Here is a 22,609-nt window from a genome sequence, read left to right as displayed (position 1 = left end):
CACATTAGCATGTGAAAAGAATAAACAGAAGCATTCTCAGTTACACACTCCACCTGGCTGCTCACCAGCGTCCTTGTCAGAAGTCCACCCACCGAACTGGCTAACACTGAAAGACCTCCTGGGGACCGCAGTGACCATTCACTCGCTTCTCTCTTTTTCCCATGCACCTGTGACTGTTTTTGTGTTTGCTATTTTTCGCTTTGTCTTTTTCTGGCAACGCTGTATCATCGGAGACACACTTTCCCTCAAAAGGAATTCTCCTGCCCAACAATGTGGTTTGTTTGTTCACCGGATATGGCATGCCAAAGAGTCAAAAAAAAAAAAAGAGTCAAAAAAAAAAAGTCACCACAAAAATAATTAAAATTACTAAATGAGAAATAAGCCAGTAGATGTTGTAATGTGACTGGACGGGAAATAAGAAAGTAAAGTGTTTTACCAGCTGCTTTCTTGTTGAGTTGGGGGTCTTCACAGGTGCAATCGGAAAGACTCGCCTCCTTACTCTCCTCGGATGGCTCATCCGGCTTCTCCATGGTCCTGGACCTTAGAGAGCTGCTTTTCCATTTTCCAAAGGACTTTGCCACAATCGCTTTGTCCGTTCCTTTCATTGTTTTCTGTAAAACACATTTACAGCATGACTTCCCAGGTTTATCCCTCTTGTGAGCCATCTGCCCCCTTTTTTGGCTCTCAATAAACCTGGGCTCATCTTTCCCAAACCCAAAGTAAGAGAGAATTAGGGCATTGTGTGCATATGCATTCTCTTAAGCATTCCAGAAAATTTCCTGATTGCCCTGGCATCTTTTTGTAGCGAGCGCTTGGACATTGTTTTTCTCCTGACATTTTGCAATCCTGTGTGGAAAGAGTTCGAATGATTAAAACAGTATACTTTGCAAAGTGCCCACACAGTAAACAGTAGATGAAAACGGGGGAAAGAAAAAAAACAAAAACAAACAAACACGTTTTCACATTTAATCCAACTTAAAGGAAATAAAAATAGCACATTATGCCCTAATTGAGTGCTCTACAGTCCGCAAATACTATTACAAGGCCGATCAGGATTAGCAGTGGAACATACCTAGTTATCTATTTCTGAGTGCCAAGACTGCTAGCAGTGGGCAACTAAATTTCAAAAGCTGGCAAATCCAGTTGTCTCCTAAATACAGAAAGTACTTAAATCCACAGCTAACAGAAGAAAAAGACGGATAAAGGGTGCTCTGCATATCACCAAAAAGCTTGTGCACTTTTCAGAATCACTGGCTAGGTTAAACAAATATGCTAAGTAGAGATCAAAACAATCCTTTGATCTGCAGCCTAGTTTCCAGAGGAATGGCTTGGCTGTTGTTGTAAATAACTTGTATAAATCTATATACCATTTGCCTTCAGGTAATATCAAAAGTGCCAGGGATTCACAAGCAAATACCTTGTGGTTAGGAAATAGATCAGATAAAAGCATATAAATATTTCAGCCATCATCCACTTTGTGATTTTCAGCATTACAGCTAAGTTGTTTTTTGGTTGTTGTTGTTTTTTTTTTTTTTTTTAAACTTACTATGATTGTTGCACCCATATTATTCTAACGGAGAGTCAAATCTGACAACAAAAATGACTTTCTACCCCTTTCTGTTTTGTAGTTCAGGGAGAAAAAAAAACGTTCCTACCTCCAGCACGCCATTCAGGTCGAACACAGTGTAAAACATTGTGCTAAACTTCATACAAAAGAGGCTTGAAGAATCAGAATGCAGAAGCTATGCAACTTGCTGACTAACTTTGCCCTCTGTTTTGATCGGGCGCACAAAGAAAAACGCTGTCCATTCAAAACAAACAGCATAACTCTTTTCAGAGAGAAGGGGTGGGGTGGTGGTGGTGGTGGCGAGGGGGGGCCGTGAACAAACGAGACCATGTCCTGAGCTGCAGTCAGTTTCCCGTCAGGCGTGCACAGTGCCCGGTGAGCGCCGCTCGGACTGGGACCGGCTGACACCACATTCAGGACACAGAACAACTTTTGTGCACTTGATCCTCCTCTAGAGAATTTCTTACCCATTTTCTCCCAAAAGTAGACAAGTTTGTCTTTCATTGTTTGAAACTTTTTCTGTTTTTTTTTATTTTAATGGTACCTCATCCCTTCTTTCTCTTTTTCATGTTGACAAGTTGAACAATATTTCTGAAAACACATTTACTCCAATACTACACCTCAACAGGAATATAGTATTCCCGTAAGGATGAAACAAAGAAATCCCATCGCTGACCAAATTATTTTAGCCAGTGATTCCCATCGAAAGCTCAACTAAAAGGATAAATGTTGAAATAAAAAAGACAACAGTTGGGCAAACAAAGCTTATTTAGGACCCTATCTTACACAGGTTGATAAACTATCCAACCTAACTAGCTTAAATTATCTTGAACAGAACATTTTAAACCTTAAAATAGGTTTAATTAAACCAAATTGAAACAAGTTACACTGAACTAGATCCTTATTTTCTTTTAGTAATAAAACTCCTGAACATCAGACTGGCTTCATGTTGACTTAATGGTTTTATTCATAACTGTTAAAATTGTTAAATTTTTACATCTTGTCCTGGTTAGGTCTTTGAAATGTCATTTATTGAAGTTATTTGGCTGCGGTATATTGGGCCAAATAATAATTACAATATTACAAAAAAATGTTGAAAGGTATAATTGATATTATACATGATTCACTTTAGCAAATATTGTGCTCCCTCGTGGATTTGTTGTCTTTATCTGGTTGGTCCTATTCTGTGATTAGTCTTTTTTTTTGCTTGTACGGACTCGTTTCCCACTTCTTTGCACTCTTTTTAAATTCATTAGCAAATTCAAAAGCAAAACAGGTTATAAAGAATGATAAATATTTCTCTGCAACAATGTTAACATGATTATTATTATTATCATCATTTAAAATTACTATAACCTGTTGTCAAGATAAATCCCTTTGGAAGTGATATCCCCCTCTGAAAGGTATTTAAACAGTTTACCGTGGTAAAAAAGGTATATTCTTTTAACTTTACAACAATTGCAAAACACACTGCACCGATCTATTGTGAGAGAAAACATCAACACATTTATAAAATAAAAAATGTATATGTAAGAAACATTATTGGAATTTTTTAAACCACAACTAAAACGTTAAAAGTGAAATATCACTGTGTATATAAGTATTTTTCACTTTACAAAGCTGTACTGGATACTACAAGTTTGGGATCATTAAAAGCTGAAGTCTTTTTAGTAAAGCTGTCATCTTTTCAGGCATTCCTACCTTTTAATATTAATAATATGTTGTTTCTCTGTTTTTTATGTGAATGTAGCACATATGAGCTTTTCATTTACTGTGTTCATAAACTATTCTCTTGTTTCTTAGAATAAAAGGTCCACATGAAACAAGAAGACTCAAATAATAATAAAAAAAAATTATAATAATTAGGCAGACATCAACCTTCTAAAAGAAAACGCTGTCTAATTTCATGACCGGAAACTTCCAAATGCTTTTAAAACTCGTTTTAGGTGCTTGAAAAATATCGCTGGAGGTTTAGCTAGCTCTTCAAGAGTCCCGAGAAGCAATTTTGAGAGAGAACAGAATGTACCATATTCTTGACCCGTCTGCCTCAGATGCTTGCTGTATATGGAACCGAATACTGGACGTGAATTGTATCATTCTCTGTGTCAACTTGTTAGATGGCAGTTGCTGTAGTGGAGTGGTGAGAGCGGCACATATGCATTATAGGAGAAAATTGTGAAATGACAGATTCCGGGTGTGATACTGAGGGAATGACTAACTAATAGGAGGGGTGCTCCAGGCTGTTAGCTTTGAAAAGCAGTTTGCACATTACTTTATCTTGTCAATCAGATTCCTGGAATGGAAAAGGTGACTGATAACTTGAATTAATTATTTTCTTATTGCATGCTTGTGTTAATTCATGTTAATTTATGTCCCTTACAGGCCCAAGCCAGAATATCCAGAGTAAAGCGGCACCTCTGGCACCCAGATCACCACACCACTCTCTTTGCATATATTTATATCAAATGAAAGACTTTTTTTAATCCTGTTGGAACAAGGACTGACTGCCAAATGTGATTTTTGAAATGTACTTTTAAGCTGTTTATGCTTTCTCTTTGCATTTTTTCATAACAACTGAACGACATGAAGCCAAATTTATGGCTACGATGGGATTTGAAAGTTACAGATTATTTTTTTTAAAGCAAATCCAAAGCATATTCTTAAAGACCCGGTAAATATTGCGACGCAACCTCAACACTTAAAGGAGATTCTTTAACTAATCTACAACAGCAATTAAATACATTTCAGTTCTTTCGGTTGTGTGCTGCCGCTCATCAGACAAATACCTTTTTGAATACATTTGATCTTAAAACAGGCAACAGCGCTTCAGTGCAATGCACAGAGAATAATATGAACAATTTAATTAAACATCTTTAAACATTCTAACAAATTTAACTTCCCCTGAACATAGAGGATAAGAGGAAAAAAAAAAACATTTCTCTGATGAGAACAGAAACAGCAAGAAGTTCTAACAAGGAAAAGCCTGCCAGGTGGCGAACTGGCTGCACCAACAGAACGCACAATCTGTCTGCTTCTCCTTCCAAACCATTGACAGCTGCCATCACCAGCCTTGCACACTCGCACTCAGTGGCTCCTCAGCTCCCCGGCCCATCCCTCTTTAGTGTTTCCTGCTAACCTCAGAGACAGGGTCACCTGGCCCCCTAGTTGCCCGTCTGTGGGGCCGTGCTGGCCCCCTGGAGACCTGCCTACATGGGGATGCGTGGCTAACAGGGGTCTAGCAAATGCACTTTAATGTGCAAACTAAGGGGAGATTCCTTTGACCTGCGAGTTTTTCTTAGCAGCGAAATCCAAAAACGTGTTAGTGATGTACGACGACGAGCTTCGATGATCAGGTTTTTTGATCTGCTGGTAATTTGATATCAAGCATTATCACAGACAAGCAGCACCACATTCAGGCTCTTCTCTTAGTTTAATCCATGTGCAGCAGGATGGGATATTGTTCCGTTGAACCTGTGTTGGGTTTTTTTTGTTGTTGTTTTTAAATAATCACACATAGTTTTAGTGTTTTTGTTTAACTGGAACAGCATCTCTGAGTAAAACCTAAGCACACAGATGCACAGAGGCTAAAGTGAAGAGTGTTCCACAAAGCCAGCATTGCAACTGGGCTAAAAATAAAGCCTGGCAAAGTTATTCTGATCCCTTATTGGTCCCATAGTTTGATTTCACATTTAGCATTTGCATTCCCCTCCGCATAAACATTTCATTCTTTCCTTCCTGCAGTACAATGAGACTTGAGTGACTTTGGCAGCAGATTTTGGATCGGTGCTCCTGAATCCACCAGTGTATGTTATCAGCAGGTAAACAAGCTTTCGAACAAAGCCATAATGGAACTGCAAGCGGCATAAAGAGGCTCATCTCAAAAGCTATACAGCCCATCAAAGCCGGTGTCATTTCCTCAACACTGCACCGCAGCAGAGAAATGCATGGCTGTTAGTTACAGTTTAAATCGCCCCGTCTATTTTCAGACACTTCTCAACTATTTGTATTGATTATTTTCTTGTCAGTAAGCAGCCAGATTACCAAAATAAAACAACAGATTTTAATGTTTGCCGGATTCTTTTTGGTTTTGTTCTGTGGTTGGAAATCAAAGGGGAGAAAAAACACTGTCATGCACTAAATTAAGGGGATTTGCACTATAGGGTGTTTGAATAATTATTTTCTACTGAAAATGAAATAGTTCTGTCTATATTTGGACGGATTACCGATGCCATTGAACTTAATGTGAAAATAATTTTCCCTTTAAATAAGTAGTAAAGCCTGTATCCTACACTTTCTGCTCAGCAGATGCAATCTTGTTAACTGCACGCCTGGATGCTTGTCACCAAACTTTCCACCCATTTGCCTTTGGGAACAGCTCAGATGCACAACTAAAACCTACGCACTCTCTTCCAAGAGAGTGGAGATACCTCAAAGCTTTCCTTTCATATGCTGCATTATCTCTGTGGCAGTAATTATCCATAAAACTACGCCATCAGATGGTTCCGATTTCCAATATCAGCCCAATAAATGTGTTTAAATTTTGAATTATCATATTTATGTAGATATGTGTTACTAATAGTGATTATGTTTGTCATGTGGGTAGGAAATCAGCCTTTCTTATATTGCGCATTCTCACATATTTCTCAGACATTTCATCACACGTTTAATCTGCCCCTGTCTCCGATTTGCTGCTGAACCTGTAGTCAAGGCAGAGAGGGGACAATACCGGATGAGATTATGAAGCATGTCTGTTAAAGCATGTCTGTTTGATCATCGTTCTGTTTAGGTGAAGTTCTCCACTTGGTCTCTTCAGTCCCTGACAGCAGATATATAACCTAATCTCTTTCCCTAACCCTTTTCTTTGGCATGAATAGGGTGGAAATGTGACGGCATTAAGTCGATTTACTCCTTGGTTTGCAGTTTCAGCCCTTAATGCCTCTTGGCTCTTCTTCAACACTCTCTCGCTCCATTTAGATTTTAAAAATATAAATGTTGCGTTAAGGCTCCCCCATTTATTTTTCATTTATCCATCATTTGAAGTTCATGCATATATTTACCCTGCAAATAATGCTTGTTTATTTGCAGCACCATCTACATCAAGGATACTGTCGGAGATTTTGGGAAAATCAAATGCAACTTGTGTATCACCTTCAAATCCATAATATATCAGCAACAAAGGGCACAATCTCAGGCTTTCAGACATTCTTTGGGAATAGTGGTTTGATATTTCACATTTACTCATCTAAATCTTAATTTAGTCCCTCTAGCATGTGTTGACACCCAAAGAAAAGCCATTTAAAGATGTATTTGTATTTCAGCTGAAGGTGTTTAAAAGCCAGATCAAAATACCTGTCCTGATATTTGATCGAGCTAAACTTCTGTGCATGAAAAACTTAAATACTAACTTTTTAACAGCATTTGGAAAAATAATAACTTTTTTCTTTTTACAAGTAACTACACTGACTATATTAAGTTTTTTTGCAAAGGTTCTGTATTATCTTTAAAGATTTTTTTTACAAACCTCCATTTCAAGAAAACTTTGCTCAGAGTTCTGTAGGTTTAGAAATCCATATTTTTTATTACTTTTTAATGTGCATTAAAATAGATGCTTAAAACTGTGATTAAAGAATCTCCATCCTGATTAAATTTGTTTACTAAGTTCCCATTTTAAAATAATTTTATTTTTTTACAATTTCTGTAACATTTTTATTTAAATATATATAAAGTACGTATGCAAGCTGAACATGGTTTTAACTGTTAACTTGCTGTTTTATTTATTGACTATATCTATATATTTTTCCCTCTGTAGACAAGTTTTAAATATGTTAATTCATTTTATTCTTTTAATGGTCTCTTAGCAGGAAACATAAATTGTTTTCAAATAAAATTACTTCAGGTGAACAGTAAAAAAATTCCAAAAACCACACGCAGCATCACAAATTTATGTGCATGCTGCTCAACATCAGGACTGAAAACTCGTAGTGAAAATTAGCCAGAAGTCAGGGATTAAGTGAAATGCAGTTTTAATAGTGGAAGTAGCAGCAGACCACACATGGCCATGGTAAATCTCATTCAGCCTGATGAGACTGACTCCCAGCAGCACTGAGCTCAGTGGGGGGTTGTAAACATTTACACTAAGAGCCTGTCCAGTGCACATGGTTGGTGCTTGCCAGCCACCTCGGTATCGAATGTTGTGTTGCATATTTTGTCATTCAGGCCTGTCCCGAAATTGTAGGAATCACACCATCAATTTATGAAGGAGCCATCCAAATGTGACAACAGGCTTATGCTAAATGGAGAAAATAGAGCTAAACATTGTTAAAACACCCCTAGACCCACATGGTAGAGAGTGCTCGGCGGAGAGCTGCTATGCTCCCCGCTGTGAACTGGGAAAGTGATGTTGGTGGGCTCCCTCCTCCATGAGGGCCGCATCGTTCTTGGGCCCCGATTTGAAGCCTTTTTGAAGTCTGTTTCCTGCAGCCGAGTGCCAACATTTAGATTTCCACAAAAGCAAAAATGCGACATCAAATGAGCACAATATACCGCGCAATTTTACACTGGCTCCTAGTTAGGGACTGCGATTGTTCCTGCCGAGCGTTAACCGTCTTAAATAAAAATGTCATTTTCTCAAAACCAAATAAAAATATTCCGATTTTTTTTCCCCATAAACCACAACGTTTTACCCTTCTAGTTACATTTTATATTAAAAAAAAACTCATTAAAAAATAACATTATATAGAAAATTCCCTAATTTTAAATACCATACAAGGAAACAAATACAAAAAATATTGGGGATCAATCCTTTATTGTTTCAAAACTCTATCCTTTACATTTCAGTCATTTATTGTTACATGTGTGGTTTTTTCTTTTAAATGAGTAATATACAATGTCTCCCAATAATGAAACACAGCCACAATGTTTTCTACATATCAATATTCTATGATCATGAGAAGTTTGTGCTGATATATTTACTTAGTTCTGACAGCTCAATTAACTTCCCTTTTCAAATTAATAAAAGCATTGTTTTCAAAGTGCATTTCAAGGATTGCAAAGCTGACTGCTTCCTTCAGCCAGTCATAATGTACATTTTCAGTATTGACAGAGCGCCATACTGCTTTTGAGTAACATACAGCATTAACTACATTTTCAACTACAACATTTATCTGGTAAGTAAATTAAAGAAAATATCTCAATATGCATGCCATGAACATTCCTCCATTATTGTTTATTATAAATGGTTTTTTTATAATTTTTTAAAATTTAATTATGTTGATAATGACAGTATTTTCCACAAGTGGAGAAATGCTGATGAGAACTAATATTTAACATCCAAACTTTGTTCAGTTCCACACACAAGTCAAAGGGCATAATGCCACAGTGTAGAGGGCAACGCCCCGAGATTAATAGCATTTGGTCCACAGTAACAAATCTGGGTTTAAAAGAAAACAAAAAAATGTGATAGAATGTATGATTTCTGAACTGAAAAAATGACATTATGGTTATCTTTCCATTAATGATGTGTTTTGATGGTAAAGTTAAGGAAACATGAAGTTTCGGTTTGAAAATTAAACAAAATAAATATACATTTTAGCTCATTACTTGGGTATTATTATACTTTTCTGTTCCAGGGAACGGCTTTAACTCTGTAGAACTTGGTACCTAAAGGAACCTTGAATCTGTTCTGGGCCTGTAGGAGAAAAAAAAATAAATTAAAAATAAACAGAAAGAAAAAGCTTTGTAAGAAAGAATGAAGACTGGCTGAATGTAGTTAGCTTTTAAACAAAAAAGGAAAAAGAAAAGAACTAGCTGACCAATTAAATAATGACAATTTTACTATCAAGAAACATTTAAAAAAAATTAAAAGCACCTTTTTTGCCTGGCAATATTCCTTTTCCATCACCTTCCCAAGAACCCATGGTCGTCTTGAGGTCCCTGATGCTTTACGTAAAAACAAAAATAATCATGTTACATGTCATCAAACATTTACACCCACAATAGTTACGATTTAACATGCCTAACTTATAAAATCGAACATAAAAGCTACCTCTTTATGTTATCTATCCATGCTTATTTTGGGGTTTTTTGTTGTTGTTTTTTTTAGTAAACCATAAATCAAATTCCAAACTACAGCTCTAATGGTGATTTTAAAAAGGTTTTGAATCCGGCTGACCTGGTTTAAGGTCCAGTGCAGTGAGAGACTCTGAGTGGAGAAAGTAGAGGGTGGGACCGACTGTGAACAACACGTAGTTGTCATGCCTTTCATCCAGGATGATTAGGACCAAATCACCAACCTGGAAACTGAAACACAAAAAAGGTGGACAAAGAGACAAAGGTACGATGACACCAAGTTCTGTAAATTGCAAACAACACCGTCATGGTAATGACATAATAATGTGTATAATTATGCCGCATGTAATGATGGTCAGTTTCAGCTGAAAACAAAATTGCTAAAACTCAAAATGGTGAGGACATGCTAATGCCGTGTGTTATTTTATTACTATTCACTTACTCTCTAATGGCGATTTTGTCTGAATGCCGTGATGACACAGACGACATGCTCTGAGACATCTGCAAAGAAATGAATGAGGCCAACATTACTTTTACTGCACCGTAATGACAATAAATTACTTTCAGGAGGACTTTTCCTAACAATGATCTATATGTGAGAAAAAAAAGACCGGCTCTGTGGTTCATGTTTTTACATTTAGCATTTGAAGCACGACATTAAAACCTAACCTAAGCTTTGTAAATACCACCGATGCTTTTAAATATGATTTTTTTTTTAAATCTCAAACAGCAAAATATTTGTTTTAAGATTTATATTCATAGTTAAGGCCTAATATATTTTATCACTTATCACAGTGTCAAGCACACTTTTCAAAAACATCATGGAGCTTTTGTCTTCACGAGCCGGATTTCATTCTTTGATACTACTGCCACCTAGTGGAAAAATTTCATACAGATCCACAAATAAAGCTGATTAACTGACCAGTCTTTGACTGAGGCGCTTGTTTTCTTCTTCCTTCATGTGCAAAGTCTGTAACACATATTAAGCAGATTGAAGTTACTGACATAGAAAAGAAAACAAAGATTATTATGTGGTCACAGTGACATCAATGCAATCTGTATATTTACCCTCTCAAGTAAGATAATCCGTTGTTTCTCCTCTGACATCATATTGTCACTACAATTTAAAAAAAAATAATAACTACATGTCAGCTGCAAGCAAAACATATGAGGACAAAATGAAAGGAATTAGGAAAACATCACTTTTCATCTTGCAGCTTCTTAATACAAAGGAAAAAAGGACGAACTTACACCGTCTGATTCTAGCTTGCTTTCTGTCCGCTGTCAACTGTCCCAATGTCCCAATGTCCATCCATTCCTGACTAGTTTACGCTTGAAATCTGTCAATAACGTGTTTGTTTCTATGCGTTTGTTTGCAAGAACCCGGGTAAAATTAATACTGGCTTTTTCAGGCTTGCTTTACTGTGGGTGTATTTAAAACTAACATCCTGAGAAAACAAAATTACAAAATTTAAAACCAAATAATTGAAAAAAAAAAAAAAGAAAAAACTGTTTGTATCAGACAATGTCCAAGCTTCTTACCTAAATATTCTCTGGTAAAATAAAACTAAAATCAATCCCGTTCTTATCATAGGTATGGGTTTAGTACATTTACACAGCTGCATCACAAAGAACAACAGATGCTAAAAAATCTCCTATGTTTTCCACTGCGTACTACAAAGTTTTAAACATTTGTAGTATTAAGAAATGCTCTGACAACCCAGAGTTAGTTTGACCTTGATCAAGTTGATACAATGCATGTAAATGTGTTCTCTTACTCTGATTTCTCCAAGACTATTTGAATTCACAAGGAATCCATATTAAAGGTTTACATTACATTCTGGATAAAACAAAATCTCAAATTTAAACATGTTTATTGAAGAGTAATTGCTTACTGGACAGCCACCATGCTGGCTTCCACTGCAGAATCGACCTGCTCGTCATCTTGAATGGCTGCCACAGAGGCCAGTCTGTCAGTCTCATACAGGAGCCCAGAAGAACAAGCCTCAGCAACAGGCAGCGCACGGGCTGCTGCTGCTGCTGCTGCTCCGGGTTCTGAAGCATCTGGAGCTGAGGGGTTGGGGGAAAAGAAGGTGGAGGAAACCAGCGTCGTGCTGCTGCGCAGGCGGTTAAGCTCTTCTTCCAAGTGTTTCTTTTCCTGCATCAAACTTGCCCGGTCCTCGGACAGAGTCTCTATTAGAGCTGTACAAATCAGAGACAGATAAACAACAATGTGTGTCAATACAGTTCAGAAGAAAACTATTTCTAGTCTTAAAAGATCTACCTGAGCAGGAGAAAATTACAGAACTTGTAAATATTATTTAACTGTAGGTTTTTTTCATTATTGTTTTAAGATGAGCAACAGGCTTTAAAACACTTTTTCCACAGAGTGATTAAAGCCCTCACCTTTGTCCTTCTCCTGCTGCTGAGTCACATCCTGGAACTTCTCCGTGAGCTCCCTGATAACCTGCTCCTTCTTCATCTTTTCTCGGGTTAGAACAGTGTTGAAATTTGTCTAAACGACAAAAATATAAAGTTTGACATCAGTGAATTTAGGCACCAGATAACAAAGAGGAATTAGATGAATTAAACAGACTAATATTAAAGTCGGCACAGAAAAAAATACTTTAAACCTTTACATTGTTACATTTGTTTCCATCCCAAAAAAGAAAAAAAACAGATTAACAATCGGAGAGCTGGACCAAAGTCTAACTTCTACTCCAAGTTTTTAATGAAGCTGAAGTCTGAGCTCAGTGGTGACCAGTCGATCCGTGAAAATACTCTCCTGCTTCCTGAGCTCCTCGATCACAATTTGTGCTCAATAAATCCTAACCTTGTCATCTTCGGGAAAATAAAAAAATTAACTGGAGGCAAATAACCTCGTCGATCGTAGACCTGACCAACTGAAGCAACCCCAAGTCATAAAATTGGCCCCGCAGGCTTTTAGAGTAAGCACCAGCCATGATGGGCGGATCACTTTACTGTTTGCTTCTCCTATATGCATCGATCACTCTGAAACCTCACTGTTAGGTGGATTAATTAAGGCTACACAACCATTTATTTTCAATCCTTTAAGTTCCTTGGGATTCTGTATGTGAATATGATCTTACTTTCACTTGTTGAACACTTCGAAGCACCCCATTGCTGATACTTCGTCACTTGATTTCAACAAGAGCTTCAGTAATCCCCGTTTCTTCCCTACAGATGATGGATCACCATGTTTCCTTTCAACTTTCAATATTACACGGGACAGTTTCTAGTAAAACTGCAGTAATTTAAACCAACTTAGTTGTTTAATCTGCGTCTTTCTGATGTAAGAGTCACATGTACACACAGCGCTTTAAAAGTCGTTTTCACAATCCAAACGCATACCTGCTGCTCTGCGATCAGTGAGGTCTTGAGGTTCTGCATCTCTTCATTCTTCTTCCTTTCAAGGAGCTCTAACTGAGTTTGCAGGGAGGCCCTCTCCTGCTGCAGGCGCTCTTGCAACGCCGAGTCCAGAGACAGCGGCGCTCCAGCATCCGCACGGCCATCGGCATGCAGCGACAACCCATCGTCACTGAAAGACACACTTATGACTAATTCTGGCAAAATAACTGTGCCTCCGAGGGCAAACATGTCAAACTTTTCTTTAAACTGAAAGCACAAGATCAGAGGGTAATATTACATGCATATTTCTTTAGTTTTAGTGAACATAAAGTTGGATTATATACTACAGATTTTTAATTAAAGTTAAATTTATCATTGCGATAAATCTAACTTGTGATTTTCTTTTGAGCATTTACCTTTTTAAAGATTGCTTCTCTTGAAGCTCTTTCTCAAGTTGTTTAATTCTGTCTAAAAGTTCCTTTTCCAGCTTCTCCTTCTGCTGCTCCAACTCTTTAAAGGCTTCTTGTGCTACAACATCTGGAGCTGCTTCTTTGTCTCCATCCTTCTGAATTGCGTGTTTGTCATGCTCTAGTTTTTTAGAAAGCAGGTCATTTTCTGCCTGCAAATTGTTGAGAAGAGTCCTCAGCTCCAGCTCCAGTTCTTGAAAACTCCTCAGTTGCTTCTCCTTCTCTCCACTAAGAGCAGCCACTTGCTGGAGCAATTCCTCTTTGAGGTTTTGCTGCTGCTCGGCGTGGTTTCTCTCGGCGTCCTGGGCTTGCTGCTGCAGGGTAGAGACCTTGGTGTGCAACAGAGCGGCCTCCTCCTCGTGTCTGTTCACCAGCTCTGAAATGCAGTGGTCTTTCTCAATCCTCATGAGACTCCTCAGCTCTGCCAGGTCCACTTCATACTCCTCGTTTTTTGCTTGAAGCTGTCTTTTGAAATCGGCCAACTCATCTCTAAGTACTTTGGTCTCAGCCTCAATTTGGGTGTTTATAGCCTCTGCCTGTTGACTCTTGGCCTCCTCAAATAAAATTCTAACCTCTTCTGTCTCGGACTCTTTGAAGGCTACCTCTACCTCTAGTTTACAGCGGAGTTCTGCGAGCTCCGTCAATCGAGCCTCCAAGTCCTTGATCTGAAGTTCCTTTTCTTTAATGGCAGTGGCATGGTGATCAGTTGCCTCAGTTAACTTTGCATTATTTTCAACAGCAAGATTTTCCAGAGCCACCTGGTTATTCTTATTCAGGCTGTCCATTTCAGTCTTGTGTTCCTGGTTCATTCTATCCTCCAACTCCTGTAAATGGCACTGAGCAGCAGCTTCCAACTCCTGTCGAATCTTCTGTTGACTGCGTTCAATCTCAAAGTGCAGGTTTTCCAGCTGGCTGGCCAGCGAGTCCTTCGAAGCTGAAAGCATGTTGACCTCCTCGGTTCGATCGCTGTTAATCTGCTCGAGGTCTTTGATCTGATCGGTGAGATCACTCTCTTTTACAGCCCATCGCTCCTTTTCATTCTCGAGCTGGGTAAGTTCTTTCTCCTTGCGCTCCATAAGCCCTTCGAGCTCCAACATTGCACGCTGCACATCTCTTACAATACTCTGGTTTACTTGGTTTTCCTCTGTCAGTGCATGAACTTGCTTCTCAAGCTCTTGCCGAACACTTAGAAGCTCACATTGATGCTGCTCTTTTAACTCAGTTCCATGAGTCTGGCAGATCTCGTCCACAGTAGTACGCACTTCTGAGCTCATGCTAACCAGAGCTAACCCAAAGTCATGTTGTTCCTTCACTACTAGACCTCTTAAGTAGTAGAGGTCATCCTTTACACTCCTTAAGTTAGAGTGGGATTCCTCTGCAGCATATTTGTATTTTTCAACAGCTTTTTGGAGTTCAACAATTCTTGAGTTCTCTTTCTGTAGTGTTGTGGTGTCCTGCATCCGCTTGTTGTCAATAGCATTAATGACTGAGGAGTACAGCGACTCAACCATCATCTCAGGGCTGGTCGGGTCACTGATGGGATTGGGAGAGGTCAGGTTCTCTTCGATCACAAACTCATTGACAGCAGACATGAAGTCAGATTCTGGGCTCTCTGCAAGAGAGTCCAAGTCAAGGGATCCCTGCTGCAGGACAGGATCCATGTTTGGATGGCCTATGGTTTCAAAGTCAAATGTCTGCGCATCAATGCTGTCAGGAGATAAATCCTCTAAAGGAGCTGGGATGGGTACATGTAGGGGCTGGCAGCTGGGTCCCTGAAGGCTAAGAGAGGGAGGTGTTTTAGAGGACACTGATGATGTGGTCCCAGGCTTGCTTTCAGACTGTCGGGTCAATGATGTTAATCTTTGGGCCCTCAGACTACAGGACACCTAGAACGGCAAAGCAGATTGCATATACAGGGTTTTACCAAGTAATGTAGTTTCACAAACTATTGCAAGCAGTAGACACATGGAGAAGAAGAAAATGAACTCTACACTGAAACAAACTATGTTATTTCTTTTTAACATAGTTATTTTAAGCTATCACTTCAAAGCAGTATGTTACAAGTGAAGGACATAAAAAAAGAAGTAATTACCCTTTGTTCACTTAGTAGGTCAGTAATAGTTTGAGACATTTCATCCACGCTCTGCGCAGCTTGGACCAGCTGATGAAGGGACTCCACATGGTGATTTAAAGGCTCAAAGTCACACATAGTAGGGACCCTGAAGAGAAAAATGAAACACAATTAGACTAGAAAAACACAAACCAAAAGAATTTCTATTTACAGAAACAAATACTTTACACATAATTCATTTTGCAACAAGTTTTGAGTAACAAACAAGCATATTTCTGAACCTTTCGAGTGACTGAGGACACCGACTTACATAAGAAAAGGCTGCACCTCTGCAGGACAACATGATTTCAAGTACTGCAGGTCATCAAGTGAGATATCTGGAAGTTCATCATCAAACCTTCTGGGCCTTCGCGTCTATAAAAATCACAGCAATTATAAAAATTGTGCCTAAATATTAACACCAACCTTATAAACCACTCATTTCAAACTTACACAAAATGAAGTGGGAGGCCATGAATCAAGACCTTTGAACAATCGATTCCGGAGGAAAGACTTCCCTAAAAAAAATTTTAAAATACAGTAAATGGGTCAAACATTGATACGATTAAACATGTTATTTAAAAAGGTACATTTAGTCTTTATTTAACCATCAGCTTAAGATTTTAAAAACACTTACTGAAGAGCTTTCCAAAGGATTCCCGTTTGAACTTCTCTGCCTCATACAGCTGTTTCCCATCCTTCACAAGAGCATTCGCCCACTGAAAAGAATGATAATAAGGATTTAGACATGAGATGTAGTAAAAAAAAAATTAGGATCCTCTCAAACTAACTTTTATTAGCTGGAGGTACACATAGTGGTCTGAACTGTTATGCAGATATTGAATGAAACAAAAAAAATTCAAACTTCAGAGGCAAAACTTGTCATTTCAAAATGAACAATATTGTTTGTTATATCTTGAATAAAAAGTATCTGTGTAAGAATAAAGTGAAAAAGCCGTGCAGACCTAAAACAGAATGGCCTCTCTTGAGTGGCAATCTATGGATTTCTAAACAGCTTTTATTGTGTTTGCAATAAATGTGGTCAAAAAGTCTGAATTAGATCAAATAAAGATACAAACATAATTATCTAGTAATGGCAAAGAGAGTATGATGATCATTTGCACTGACCGCTCGGTAGTGGCGCATAAACATTTTTCTCCTCACGACTTCCACGACAGCCAAGCAGTACATCTGGGGCACGGTGCTGAGGGCCTCCACCACCCTCACTCTTTCTATTAGCTCTGTTAGAAGTCTGAGGAGAGCCTGGAGCTTCTCTCCGTCCTGATCTGCATGAAGCATCACGTAGCAGCACCATCTACGATCACAGCAACCATTTCAAATTCAAACATGACTGTCGTGTCTAACCGCTTATCTAAGAAGTAATCCTCATCCAACTCAAATTCGTTTAAAAAATATCGGATGGACAAGAAATATCAACAGAGAAAAGATGTTTAGTATTACTTGAGTCTGACTTGAAGGTTGTTTGCTAGTTCTTGTTTGGCAGTGGTGCACTTCTTTTTAATGTCTAACAGCTTCCTGTGGTTGTTCAGCATGATCATCAGCTGGTTGGTGTGACTCAGACACAGATCAGGCAAAACAGACGTGTCCTTCAGGTTTTCAGCTCGCTTCTGGTTGGCCAAAAACCCCTGCAAGCAAGAGCGTATAAGCATAATTCATCCAAGATTTAATCGGAGAAACTATTTGAATAGTGCTTGTCTGTAAATACCTGAGCGAGTTCTTTCTGCTCATTTACCAACTTCTTACAGCTTGCAATCATTTGGTCAAGAGCATATAACCTGTCTTCAAGCCCTTTGATGGATTTCATGTTCTGATTATCCAGCTTTGCAATTGTGTCCCGACACTCCGTCAGGAAAGGCTGAATGATCCGTGGGTCGAGCTGAAAAATACAACAGCTCCATAAAACCACACGCCTCCCAACAGACGCTACAACTCTGTATGTCAGAACAGCATTTAGAGAGTTCTCACCCTGTTGATGGAATCAAAACATTTCCTCACAACGGATTCCACATCATTAGGTCTGTCTTGTACGTTGATCCAGTCCAACAGCGTAACATTGAACACGGACTGGCTGGCGAGCTCCGGAACGTCTTCGTCTAAAAGCGCGGCTCTTAGCCCGCCGCTGTCCGTCATCTCATTCGTCTCCTGATCCCCATCTGGCTCACATGCGGCTGTACCCGAAGCAGACAAAGAGGCTGATGACTTGGAGGGCATCGGTATTTGTGTAGCGCAGAGCACCGAGTCAGTGGATTTTTCTTCTTCTGTCTCATCCGAATCCTTTCCTGGGGTTGAACTGGACTTCTCGATGCTCTCTCTGTAACTGTGTCTTGTCAAACATTCCAGCAGAGGTATCCTGGCCATTACAGAAACTGAAGTCCCTAACCTGCAATCGTGACAAGAGAATATGTGAGAATTCATTTTAAAACCTCTGAGTCCGCAAACACATCACTTGAGTTTTAAAAGGAATCCATAAAGAAATAAAACAAAATATGTGGAACAACATGTCACAACCTTACAATTACACTTACTTGGACAGCTTAACTTTAATTTCCTCCAGATCCTGTTGATAATTAGTGTATGCTACGTTGAATTTCATGAGCAACTTCTGATAAGACAGGGCGCAGTCGTCCAGATTGGCCATGATAGCTGCCCAGCCTTGATGTTGGAGATGTTCATCATGAACCAAACGTTCACAAAAAGAGCAAAGTTTTTTGGCAACTTCGAACATTTCCTGGAGAAGTTGAAAAATATTTTAGCACATCAACACTGCAGCAAAATATCAATCTCTCATACTTATTAAATGCATTTCTTTTTAATACTTAAAAACACGTTAGAGACAAACCAACTGATATTTATTTTGCTAAAAGCCCTTACTCTTGCTTGCTGTCTGTCATTTTGCATCATCTTTCTACAGTAGCCCTAATCCAGTATATATATATATATATATATATTTTATAATTTATTAAGCAAACTTTCAAAAGCAATTTAGTTTAAAAAAAAAATGCCCCCAAGCGTGGAAAAGCAAAACTGATGACTACCAGAGCAAGTTGTGTTCGTGAGGCAACGGTGTGAAAGACAGCTGGCATCAGTAGTGACTCCTCCACCTTCACTTGGATCTCGCTTTCAATCGAGAAGGTGGTTTTGGGGATTGTTGGATCCCGGTCAGACAAGATCATCTCTTTGTTGAACAGGAATATGGGATTGGTTTCCTAAAGATCCGCAGTGAGAAAGGAGTTTTAAAACAGCATCCAATAAACGCTCCAAGAATATAAGAAGCAAACATGTTTGAGCACACTCACAGTGCCTGCACTGTAGCTGCAGACTCGTCTGTCCGCAGCCATACATTCCCCTCCATTGACCACCAGGACTTGATGCTGAACTGCAATCTTATATTTGGCTTGGATGGCATGTTTAAGCTCCAGCACACTAAGACAAAGAAAGCAATTATTTAGATTAAATAAGGAGGAGGAATGGTGTCAAATAATATTGGGAGGTTCCAGTTTCTTACGTCTGGACAGCAAGGTCGGTGTCAAATGTCAGTGTGCTGCCATTGTTGACCTGGAACACATACAACTTCATGATGAGTCTCCCAGAGGTTTCCAAGTTTGCCTGCTTTGTTCATTTAGTCTCGCGCCACAGACCTGCAAAAAAAAAAGCGAACAAACAAAAACAAACATGAAGATAGTAACTAACAATTAAGCCTTCACTGCAGTTAGCGAAGCACAACTATTTCTGCAGCTCGAAGCCTAAGACTGTAAGGCTGTTAAGCAGCAAAGAGGGTCACTGAAAGGAATGGGGGAAGGTGGAGACAGAAAGAGCGCGATACAACAGAGAAAACTGCTACAACATAAAGTTACAAGACACTTGGCAGAGAGACCTCTGACTATAGATAGACTGGTTAATCATTTGGCAAATCAATCAGACTAAACAGCTGCTACTTTACCAGAAAGAGCAACATTCACAGATATTTTCCCTTTATGAAACTAAAGAATACAGATGCTCGCAGTGCTGCTAGTGATAGTTTTTATCTTTAAGTACTTATACTGATGATACAAATTTTTACGAGCTCAAATTAGGATTTTATTTCACTAAAACTTATTATTAACACAAAAAGTTTTATTTTTTTATTATAGAAACAACACCCTGAACCTTATAAAGACATCGTTAAAGAGGTATAACTTTTGGATTTGCATGCAGGGTGTAAGCAGTGAAATAAAGAGCGTGAACAGAAAAGATGCGCCTAAGACAACAGACAATGTCAACATAATAATGTTTTATGATTATTGTGTGATTTTTATGTAACTGATGTTCTGTGTTAAGGGTCTCTCTTATAAATGAGACCACCTCTCTCAGTGGGATTGCCTGCCTAAATAAAAGTACATAAAAATAGAAACAGTGATGAATAAATGCCTTTTTAGGTATAGCTATTTGTTAACGTAACTAAATGCAATAACAAAAAAATAAATAAACAAGGTATTAGCATCCTATATCACTCCCCACCATCTGCGTTCCTTTCTAAATAATTTCCTTTGAATGCCTACTTTTAAGGTGGTGGACTTTTTCTCACCAGAAATCTGTGTAGTGCACGCTGTTGTGGAGGAAGACTATTGTGATCTTGTGTTGTGTGAATTTGAGCTGTTAGTTCTAGCTGCATGATACCCAAAACTTGACATCTAAGAGCTGGGCAAAATAAAAACAAAAGTATTCATTAATTAAAAATGTCAATAGGCATCTGTCTGAAAACAGGCACGCTCCTTTTGCTTACTATATTCTTACTTTAGCGTAAGAGTATAAGGGGCAGAGCGAAGGTAGGCACGCCTCGTTTTTGTTTATATACGACTTGGGTCCCGAAAATTCATATAATGTCAATGATGGGTTTTTCAGGAAGTTTAAAAAGAGTACAGCGTGTACAATAACAGCGTGTTTGTGTGATCCAAGTCTAAAAACATAATTTAGTTAAAAAGCCTGCCAAGCTTCTATTTACTCAAGTAAAGAAAAAACACTTCTCTGATTAAAATAGTTGTACAACTTGGACTATCAATGTTAATTTGACTTTAATTTATAGTTAAATAAATAAAATTCACAGAAAACAGCTACTTTAAACTTTGTAGTTTGTATGCTCACTGAAGTGGTAGTAGCTGAGTCACCGTGTCACTGGGTTAAGGTAATAACAAGTTTTAAACTAGCCCGTTGTTGCCTATAATGTTGGGTCTCACTGAAGGCAAACTTTAAAACAGTCAAACGAGCTGACATTCGTCGGAAGAGCCAGACGACTTTACTGGTGGACTGCCACATAAAGATGTAACACAAACAAAGTTAGCGCTACATCATTAGCTATTACAGCGTTGTTGTGACAACATTAAAATCTTTCAAAGGGTACGTTGTCACTTTCAACTGTGATATCGTCCACAGTTTGCGCGTAAATGTGGGCCTTTCACAGTTTAGGTGTACTCTTATACGGATGTTTAAGAGGAATAAGAAAAGACGGCTGTTATTATTAACGCTATGGCCTCCAGTTAGTCGACTGTAATGTCAAAGTGGCCACCGACAGCAGCTGCTAGCAAGCTAAGGCAGTCAATAATAACCTGCTATGTCTGCGCTAACTAGCTCTGGGCTGGCAGGCTAATACGGGATAGTAAATATAGCGATGGATCTGACAAATGCATTAAGATTGGCCCGTGCAGTTACAGTCACTTGCTTTTACACACATTGCTTTAAGGATGAGATCCCACTCGCGATCAACAAAATAAGCGACGTGTTTTGTCTTACCGCACTTTGCTCGCATCTCCTCGGTCTTCGCCTGGGCGAGTTGGCTAGCTAACGAGCTAGCACATAAGCTAGCTAGCTAACCCGTTTAAGCTTGGCATTTTTAAGAGTCAGCTTTAGCGAGCCACTTAGCTAACGTTGGCCGAACTAAGCCAGAAAACAGCTGACAACCATAATTAGTGGCACAGATGAGGCATGTTTCTCTGAAGTTCTCAACGATAAAACTCCAGCCGCGATTAGGTAACACACAGACTCCACCAGCAGTTGTTTATTCCCCGGCAGCTAACTACGCTAACACCCTCTCAGTAGCCGTGTTTTGTTGTTGTCATCAGCCGATGTGCGGTCCGTGGACGAGCCGCTCAGAAAGGACCCAGTCAGAGAACTGGTTTTGTAACTTCTGAGATTCAGTTTGAAATTTTACATGCTGATTTGAAATGCTTTTTAATGGTAAAAAAAAAAAAAAGTTTTGACATAGATCAAAAACATACAGTGGCTTAATCTAATCTAATAAAAAATATATTATTTTAAAAAAGATTTATGATTCCACCTCATTAAGTTTCCCTAAATCTGAAATTAGGTATTGTTTAGTTATATTTCAACAATTTTTAAATGTTTATTTTTATAGCCTATTTATTTTTAATAGTTTATTTTGCAATACTATAGCAACATTGTGAAATTAAAAGGAATTTAAGACACATTGTGTATTAGTTTTTGTCCATTTTTAATCGTTCAAAACTGATGAAAAATGATTTCAGGGTTATGGGAGTTTTACTGGGCAGTACACATTTTTTGTGGATTTGGAGAACTTATAATCACATTCCCTGAGGCCTGTAGGGGTACTGCAGGAGTACGGGGTGCATGGGTTACTTTTAAGGGCTATCTGGTCCCTGTAAAACCAAAGCATGTCCCATAGAAAGACACGCTCTTTTTTTTAGTGAGTCTTGGACTCTGTCAGGGCTGCTTCTTGTCTCCGATCTGGTTTGTGGTGCTATTGGACAGGATCTCATCTGCTTTTTGCAGATGATGTGGTTCTGTTGGGTCCTTTGAGCCATGACCTTTAGCGTGCACTGGAACAGTTCGACTGAGATCAGACTCAGCTCCTCTAAGTCTGAGGCTGTGACTCTAAACTAGAGTGATGTGAATTGCTCCCTCCAGGTTGGTGGTTTGCTTTAAGTAGAGAACTTCAGGTATCTGGGAGTCTTGTTCAAGTGTAGTGGAAGGATGGAGCGGGAGATGAATCGACAG

The 22,609-nt window shown here is 38.8% G+C and overlaps 2 protein-coding genes across 3 annotated transcripts in view; both read right to left on the bottom strand.

Moving 5' to 3' along the window:
• The window catches only part of st18 (ST18 C2H2C-type zinc finger transcription factor), a 38,874-nt gene extending 38,238 nt beyond the window's left edge, over window positions 1-636 (bottom strand). For both annotated transcript variants that reach the window (XM_017426084.3, XM_017426085.3), the window contains exon 1: window positions 437-636. In XM_017426084.3, the coding sequence (XP_017281573.2) occupies window positions 437-605 (169 nt within the window). In that variant the 5' untranslated portion in view covers window positions 606-636. The remainder of the gene's footprint in view (window positions 1-436) is intronic.
• Window positions 637-8,353: 7,717 nt separating this feature from the next.
• rb1cc1 (RB1-inducible coiled-coil 1) lies at window positions 8,354-21,704 on the bottom strand. Its single transcript, XM_017426055.3, has 23 exons — window positions 21,368-21,704; window positions 19,107-19,239; window positions 18,898-19,024; window positions 18,637-18,807; window positions 18,127-18,329; window positions 17,567-17,981; window positions 17,307-17,477; window positions 17,042-17,226; window positions 16,709-16,895; window positions 16,218-16,299; window positions 16,034-16,098; window positions 15,852-15,955; window positions 15,563-15,689; window positions 13,420-15,356; window positions 13,007-13,193; window positions 12,041-12,149; window positions 11,530-11,836; window positions 10,703-10,751; window positions 10,557-10,604; window positions 10,077-10,135; window positions 9,738-9,865; window positions 9,435-9,505; window positions 8,354-9,254 (listed from the first exon to the last, which is right to left on the bottom strand). Exons 2-23 carry the CDS (start codon window positions 19,175-19,177, stop codon window positions 9,177-9,179), a joined length of 4,881 nt encoding a protein of 1,626 aa, XP_017281544.1. The 5' UTR covers window positions 19,178-19,239; window positions 21,368-21,704; the 3' UTR covers window positions 8,354-9,176.
• Between the last annotated feature and the right edge of the window lie 905 nt (window positions 21,705-22,609).

The sequence above is a fragment of the Kryptolebias marmoratus genome, linkage group LG20 (assembly GCF_001649575.2).
Source record: "Kryptolebias marmoratus isolate JLee-2015 linkage group LG20, ASM164957v2, whole genome shotgun sequence".
Lineage (NCBI taxonomy): Eukaryota > Metazoa > Chordata > Actinopteri > Cyprinodontiformes > Rivulidae > Kryptolebias > Kryptolebias marmoratus.
The sequence above is the reverse complement of the archived record's forward strand: the minus strand, read 5'-3'. Positions and strand labels throughout refer to the sequence as shown.

Bases quoted from the DNA above. Each gene is read 5' to 3' on its own strand.
- rb1cc1 (XM_017426055.3), bottom strand. From the start codon at position 19,177: ATGAAGTTGTATGTGTTCCAGGTCAACAATGGCAGCACACTGACATTT. The intron at 18,808-18,897 runs GTGAGTGTGCTC...GCGGATCTTTAG, and splicing joins GCAGCTACAGTGCAGGCACT to GAAACCAATCCCATATTCCT. The intron at 15,956-16,033 runs GTAAGTTTGAAA...TGATTTTTATAG, and splicing joins GGCCTCCCACTTCATTTTGT to ACGCGAAGGCCCAGAAGGTT.